General features: G+C 40.0%; 1 protein-coding gene across 1 annotated transcript; it reads left to right on the forward strand.

The window, feature by feature from the left end:
• The first annotated feature begins 835 nt into the window (after positions 1-835).
• Positions 836-7,431, forward strand: LOC117541278. Its single transcript, XM_034208460.1, has 7 exons — positions 836-2,041; positions 3,076-3,120; positions 3,220-3,267; positions 3,385-4,457; positions 4,593-4,748; positions 4,994-5,086; positions 6,413-7,431. The coding sequence occupies exons 4-7, from the start codon at positions 4,356-4,358 to the stop codon at positions 6,719-6,721; spliced, it is 660 nt and encodes a 219-aa protein (XP_034064351.1). The 5' UTR covers positions 836-2,041; positions 3,076-3,120; positions 3,220-3,267; positions 3,385-4,355; the 3' UTR covers positions 6,722-7,431.
• Positions 7,432-8,562: the final 1,131 nt, after the last annotated feature.

Here is an 8,562-nt window from a genome sequence, read left to right on the forward strand (position 1 = left end):
GTTTTGTACACCAGTTTGTTTATGTTGAATGTTTCACATTGTTTATACCACTATACGATCATTGTTGTGTTGTTGATTATTGGACACTTATTTTGTAAAGGAGATTGAGATACCGCGTGAGGGTCTGTTGAGAAACGCAGCTCACGTGTCCATTGCAAAGCAGGTATGGAAATAAACTGAAGTAATCACCAGCTCTGAGTGGTCTGTTGCTGAGGGGACATTACACCGGGTTACACATAGCTTTAAGAAACACTTAAGTTGTTGGTCAAGACACTTTCCATCTGATGAAGACAAATGCCTTCATCAGATGGAAACAAGTAGAAAACATTACATTCAGTTATAACTGCCAAAACAAACATTTGTTACACTATTATGGCCCCTGTTAAAAATGTTTGTAATGTTATCTACTGTAAGTTGGTCGAACGAATGCCTCCTCATCCGGAAGCTGACCGAGCAGACCCGAGCAGCAGTCGGGAGGAGCCGAGCGCATCCGCCAAGCACACAAAATGGCGACGTCAGAGTTCCTGTTAGCCGGCAAATCTAAATCTCTTCCGTCAAAATAATTTCCCTTTAGCGCAATACCGCTTCAGTTGCGCCACTTATGTGACAGACAAGAAGAGTCAACTCTAATGTCTAACACTGAATGTGGAGAAAGAGATGTCCTGGATGGGTTGATTGTGCGTTGATCTGTTGGTAATGCCTCGGGGTTCCGGTGGGCATGTAAACAAATGCATAATGCTGCGCTATACTTTGTGGCCTCACCCGGTTGCATAGCGACACTTATTGTTTAGGTGTCTTTTAATAAGCAGGTAGTCATATCATTAGCTAGAACTAGCTGGATCTGATCGATATGGACATAATCGCGAGTGAAGTCTAATCTGACGGGAGAGAGAGATCAGCTGCTGCTGTGTGAGATGACTGAGCCCAGTTTCCCATTCATTGCTCAGCTAGTGCACACAGTCCCTGCTGGAACCACCAAACAAGATTTTACAGAGAGAAAATACTGACTTGATGACAGGTTTAAGTCTCGTGGCTTGTGCAACAGCTTGTGTACGCAATCTCCGTTGTGGTGAGGAGTTTAACAAAGTGTGGGACATGGCCATGGCTGCCAGCGCTACTCCGAGACCCGAAGTGCCCAAACGGAGACGCAGAGCCAACCCGACGATGGATGGTATGTAGTCGAGAGAACTACAGGACACAGGGATGATTACAAAACAGAACTTCAGAGGCTGTACTACAGCACGATTGATTCAGTGCTTGGAGAAATGGATCAGAGATTCAGCGAGCGCAACTCGCAGCTGGCCAAACCACTTGCTGCGCTGAATCCAGAAAGCGACACATTCCTTGATGCAAAGGCTGTGAAGCCCATTATGGACCTGTCGGGATCGCCTGTAATCGAGGCGCATTATGGACCTGTCGGGATCGCCTGTAATCGAGGCGCATTATGGACCTGTCGGGATCGCCTGTAATCGAGGCGCATTATGGACCTGTCGGGATCGCCTGTAATCGAGGCGCATTATGGACCTGTCGGGATCGCCTGTAATCGAGGCGCATTATGGACCTGTCGGGATCGCCTGTAATCGAGGCGCATTATGGACCTGTCGGGATCGCCTGTAATCGAGGCGCATTATGGACCTGTCGGGATCGCCTGTAATCGAGGCGCATTATGGACCTGTCAGGATCGCCTGTAATCGAGGCGCATTATGGACCTGTCGGGATCGCCTGTAATTCACTCAAAAAAATGATTCAAGCCCTTCTTAGACTTGACACATTAAAAATGGTTTCACTTTACTTAAATATTTTTATTTAAGAAATAAACCTAAGTATAGTTCATTAGTGTAACACAAATTACATTAATCAATTCACTTATTAAATGTATTTAAGACAGAGCAACTCAAAATGAATTGTTTTCATTGGGGACCGCCCCTTTGCACACCCCCTTTGCGTATGCGCAACATCCGTTCTGTCATTTGCCGCCTTTTGTCTAACACTGACTGTGGAAACTGACTGGGGAAACTGACGGTGGAAAGTCTATTATTTGGTAAGTATTTGTTTTTTCTAGTAGTTTAGAATGTTCCCTGTTTCCAAGTAATGCCTTTTCATAATATCGACAAGAATATTTGAAACCACCGTGTTATATTTTGCTCCGTTTTTAGTTGGGTCTAAACAGCAAGCTAGCTAGCTTGCTAGATATGGTTAGCATTGAATACTGGATAGTAGAGATCATTAGATTATATTACATTAGATTTAACGTTATTGTCATTGAACACAGTACACCGAAATTCAGTTTAAGTTCAACCAAAAATGCAACGAGTAATTAAAGTGCATGAGGTAAAGCGGGAAGCTAGCTAGCCAGATAACTGGTTTGTTAGCTAGCTTGCTAGATACGGTTAGCATTGGATACTGGATAATGGAGATCATTAGATTATATTACATTCGATTTAATGTTATTGTCATTGAACACAGTACACCGAAATTCAGTTTAAATTCAACCAAAAAATGCAAAGAGTAATTAAAGTGCATGAGGCAAGCTAGCTAGCCAAATAACTGGTTTGTTAGCTAGCTTGCTAGATACGGTTAGCATTGGATACTGGATAATGGAGATCATTAGATTATATTACATTCGATTTAACGTTATTGTCATTGAACACAGTACACCGAAATTCAGTTTAAATTCAACCAAAAAATGCAAAGAGTAATTCAAGTGAATGAGGTAACAGTATAGGAGGCAGAGCCTGCATGCAAGGGCTGCCATTTTCTATCATAAAGCTCAGCAGGTGTGTCCATCTCTCTCCTGGCCTTAGTGCAGGCAGGCAGAGGAGGACAGGCGGAGCCACTCGTTTCTGTAGGAGTTCAGTTGAGTTTAGTTTTTTACTGCCAAATATTTAATATAAATAATGAGATAATATATATGTGAATCTTGTATGGGTTACTTCACTCACAAGCAGGCACCCAGAGTTGTGCAGAAACGTTTTTTGGGTTGTGCAATCTTAGGCAATTATGTGTTTTCTGTGAAAATTCAAATATATAAGCATTTTAATCACACCTCTAAAATATATTTGTTGTCTTTTGCAGTTTGATCAGCATTAACAAGCACCTTGGGGAAACCTCTTATTTATGGTAAGTACACGGCTACTTTCACAATACTTGCACAAGCTGATCTGTGACATTGTCAGTTGTTCAGTGTCAATTGCTAATTCTATTTATTCTCTTTTTCAGGTTATGCATGTGGCAGTGCAAACACTGCAGTTTGGAACTAGCTAGCAGGTATTTGTTGTTAAAACATTTCCAGCAGACACACTGTAAAAATATTTTTATGTTCATCTTTGATATAATCCTAATGTGTTTCTTTCTTGTTATTCTTTCACCTTGTTTCTGCTCTAGATTAAAAGGTGTTCCATAACGGCAGGTCGGGCGCTTCTGCGCATCATCTTTGCCGACCAGTCTGACTCTAGAAAACTGACCCTGGATTCGGGAATCCCAGCAACAGTTGAAGAACTGCACACATTTGTCAAGACATCTCTTCAATTGAAAGAGGACTTCCGTCTGCAATACATGGATGTTGACTTTAACGAGTTCATGAATCTTACATCAGTGTCTGAAATTCAGGATAAAAGCACACTGAAAGTAATTTACTCTCCTATATTGTCAAATATTGAGCCCTCCATCACTTAGTACACAGTTGACTCATTTGATAAGACCTCAATTACTGGAAGCTCAGAGTCTCTAATCCCTGCATCATCAATAGCCTCATGCTGCAGTGATGATATGGTGTATACGTCAACCCCGCATCCATCCCCTGAAGCTCAGGCCTCACAATTGTTATCCTGGCCCACAGTTTTTGTGGTTCCTAAGCTCACCTACGAGGCTGAATTTGAGCTTCATCTACAGAATGCAGAGTTTGAGACAACTGGTACATACTTCCAGCCTGGCCTAAAGCTGAAAGGAGTCATTCTTGATGGCCTAGCCCAAGAAATGATCAAATTCACAAAATATCCAAAAGACTATCAGTGTGAAGAGGTAGCTGCAGCGTTGACGAGGGCCCACCCTTGTTTGGGGCAGCTAGGATCCAAGATAGGATTTGGGGGGTGGAAACAGTCTCTTAAGTACAAAATGCAAAACTATCGTACAAAGCTTGGCCGTCTTGGACATCCTGAAATCCTTGTGAACTCCTTAAAGCACAAGAAAACAGGCCAAGGCAAAGCTGCAGCAAACATAAAAAAACAAGAAAAGCTGAAATAAACTACATTCCTCTGCACCCAAAAGGCGAAACCACAGAAAGCTTGGAGAACGAGAGAATTGCCTTATTGTCAGAACTGAAAAAGTGTGACAATGAAGTGGTGATAAAAGCAAAAATGGAAAAAACCTTCTCTCACAGACGCCTTGAGATTGTGGAGCAAAGGCCTTTGATAGGGGACTTCAAATGCAGATGGCCTGCTCTGTTTCAGCAGAGTGAAGTAAGTAAATATTTGTATTTGTTGACAGTCTTTTATTATTATCCTTTGTGATTCATGTCTACATCCTTGCATGGTTGTGATTCTAATAAACAAGTAACAATTGGTTGTATTGTGCTTGTTAATAATATTTTTAAGGTGAATGCGGAGTTTTTGAGGATCACAACATCACCACTTCAATCAAAGTTCATGTGGCAGCTGGACCACTTCTCAGACAAGCTCTTGAAGATCTTCAAGATCAAAGGAGGACTAAAGGGCCACAAAATCAAGGAAGCCCTTGCAATATCAGATTTGGTTAGTATAAATGCAGAGAACCTCGTTTTTCACTGTATTGTTTTTGTCCATGCTCATATGAACACATTTAAGAAATTGTCTGCTTTTATAGTGTTTTTAAGGCAATAGCTTATTGTGGAAATGTAGGGGTAAGGAGTCCTGCTTAGGGACACACACGACAGATACAGCCCTCTACTTTGTAGACTACCTGCTCTGTTGCACATGCATTGTGCTTAATTGTCTTTGATTTATCGCCCCTGCTTTAGTTTGAAAACATCCACATCAAGAGGGGGTGCATCCTGCGAAGCATCGCGATCTACCTCAACGAGGATCCAGACTCTTTTTTTAAGGAGTATCAGGTATGTTTATCACAATATGTTTTCAATGTAGTGGTTAACAGTGTTACCCACAATTATAACCACCATTACTTACATTGATAATAAGAAAATTCTATGGCGCACACAACCCTATCCCTGCTTACATCTAAATATCTTATCACATATCATAAATACATGCAGAAATAAATAAATGTATACATTAATATAGGAATGAATATATGTAAGAATGAATAAATACAGAAATAAAAAAATAATAATAAATAGATACAGAAGTAATTTCATCGGGCAAGTGTTAAAATAAATATAGAAAAAAGTGAATTAATACATTTATACAGATATAAATACATCTATAAATTAACATAGGAATACAATTGATAAATACAAATGTGAATTAAAACATGAATATATCTGGAAATAAATACAAATAATAAATGAATGCTGAAATAAATATTTACATTTATATATAAATACATCTATAAATGAATAAATAAATATGGACATGAATACATATGTAAGAACTTATAAATAATTGAATAAATACATAAATAAAATAATAAATAAATGCTGAAATACAGAAATATATTAATCAATAGATTCATGTTTAAAAAGGTATGTGAATGCAGCAATTACTAAATTGTTAAAGGAATAATTACATAATCACATAAATCAAGGAAATAAATTATTAAATAATAAATAATCAAATACATATCGAAATAAGTAGGTAAATGCATAATTAACTACAGGAATAACAACAAATTACATGATTAAGTAGGGATGTAAACAAATAACTTAATACCTGAATTAATAAATAAGATAAAGTTGATAATCAAACAGAACATACAGGAATATATCTTTATAATTTATTTATGTAAACATTTTCTTACAAGCTTAATTTAGTTCTGTGTTGGAGGTCCTAACCTTCTCTGGTATCACTCAGGACATTTTTGTCCAAATTGGTAATTTTTCACATCAGATTTGGCTATAATGATTTTGTGTTTTTTCTAGATACTTTTTGGAATTTCAATTTTTCTAATCGGTCTCGAATACACTGTGTACAAATTACCCTAATTGTCCATTTAAAAAATGTTCCCACACTTCCCAAAAAGTGTGGGGGAAAAATATTTAAATATAATATTGTTATCATATCATTTTATCATTCAAGTTTTTGAAAGTGGACATTTTTATCCTGAGTGGCCAGATTGGGTAGTACATTTGAGTGATACCAGAGGGTTAGTCTAAAACTGTTTTGATCAATTAGGAGAGCCACATAAGTAAATCTGCTTCTATAAAATGTAGTAATTCAGGTTTTAGTTAACACATGTGTTGTATGCTTGTGTCTTTGTTCAGGCCACTGCCTCTGAAGATGCCAAGAGGGACATGGCAAACACAGTCATGGGCATATACACACTTCAAAGAGATGTGGATGGGCAGCAAGAGGACGTGGGAATTGTCATCGAAGGCAATATAGTCATGGACAACTTGGGCAGCGTGATTGTGGGGTTTGTCATGCTATTGGGACTTATTTATGCCCTGGATTTGAGCTTTCCGGACAACCTCAAACACACCTTCGAGTTCATGCAGAAGGTAGTGATGAATCTGGATGGGCACAAGCTGAATGGTAAAATCGAAAGTCTGAAGATCAAGTTGTTCGATTGAAATGTGAAAAAGAAGTGACTCATGAGTTCATTGTTGTCATTTTATTCACGAGTTTCCTAATCAGAGCAGATTGAGCCGTTATATCAATCATTTGTGCTTTTCTGTATTTGTTTGTTTCAACACACTGTAACACTATTTCCATATGTTGGTGTTTGCAGTGCACTCTTCATGTTATGTGTTATTGTCCTGTTAGAAGAGCAGTGCATACCCCTGTTATATTGTATTCATTGTATTTGGCAAAGGGAGATTTGTAAGTTAATTATAGGAGTTCCATTTCTCTGCCATTTTAAAAATGGTATTATCTTTCAGAAATGTTTTTCATCTTTCAGTGTGAATTCATTCATTTTAAAACACTATTGAATGGAGGATTGTTTTGAATAATGTGAATTTAAAAATAAAAAAAACTAAACCATGTTTTCTATCATGTGTAACACATTTTTATTAAATTATATTTAACCTCATTATTTCATTTTCAATTAATTAAATAGGATTTAGGTGGACTAGCATTATCTAAATTCATAAAGGTAATGTTATCATTTTACTTAAACTCTATTTGAAAAATTTGAGTTGGACTAACTCATTTACATTATACTGCATGGATGCCATTAGTTTGAGTTTGTGCCACATATATTTATTGGATGGAAAACCTGCCAACAATAAAATTGAGTTAATCCAATGAGTTATTTCTTTGAGTGTTGAGGCGCATTATGGACCTGTCGGGATGGCCTGTAATCGAGGCGCATTATGGACCTGTCGGGATCGCCTGTAATCGAGGCAGAGTACGAAGTTGCGAAACAGTTTTTCAGCATGCAAAACAGTCACAGCCAATCGAGGGGGATTGGACTATACAGCACATCCTCTCCAATTACCACACGCACCTTAAGGCAAAGCGTAATGACTGCTTTCAAACATGCCGTAACATTTGGCGCCTCCACAGCGATGTGCGAGAGTTCTTCCTCCACCCTAAGGAAGGTTTCTTCGGACCATAGACGTGCAATGCTCCACAAAAGAAAGGCCCAGCTGGTTCAACTTGCGTTTGAGAGACTTAACAAGAAAATGCACAACCGAATGGAAAAACATTCTCTTGAGGTTCAGCACCAGCATTCGCCGCTTGCAACTCTTCTAAAGGTAGACATGCTTTTCATTTACTTAATGATGCCAGCCCTGGCTTTGTTGATGTTGAAATATTTTGGGGTCTGTCTGCATTTATGCATGAAGAGTAGATAGTCTATTTTAAATAGCCTGTTTTCGCTTTCACCTATGCGTAATGATGCAGTGCGCACAGCACCGTGTGTGAGAGAGGGAGCGAGTGCGCAGCGCCGTGTGTGTGAGAGAGGGAGCGAGTGCGCAGTGCAGTGTGTGTGAGAGAGGGAGCGAGTGCGCAGTGTGTGTGAGAGAGGGAGCGAGTGCGCAGTGTGTGTGAGAGAGGGAGCGAGTGCGCAGTGTGTGTGAGAGAGGGAGCGAGTGGGCAGCGTCGTGTGTGTGAGAGAGGGAGCGAGTGCGCAGTGCAGTGTGTGTGAGAGAGGGAGCGAGTGCGCAGTGTGTGTGAGAGAGGGAGCGAGTGCGCAGCGCAATGTGTGGGAGAGAGGGAGCGAGTGCGCAGTGTATGTGAGAGAGGGAGTGAGTGTGCAGTGCAGTGTGTGTGAGAGAGGGAGCGAGTGCGCAGTGTGTGTGAGAGAGGGAGCGAGTGCGCAGTGTGTGTGAGAGAGGGAGCGAGTGCGCAGTGCAATGTGTGTGAGAGAGGGAGCGAGTGCGCAGTGCAGTGTGTGTGAGAGAGGGAGCGAGTGCGCAGTGTGGTGTGAGAGAGGGAGCGAGTGCGCAGTGTGTGTGAGAGAGGGAGC

The sequence above is a fragment of the Gymnodraco acuticeps genome, unplaced genomic scaffold (genome assembly GCF_902827175.1).
Source record: "Gymnodraco acuticeps unplaced genomic scaffold, fGymAcu1.1, whole genome shotgun sequence".
NCBI lineage: Eukaryota > Metazoa > Chordata > Actinopteri > Perciformes > Bathydraconidae > Gymnodraco > Gymnodraco acuticeps.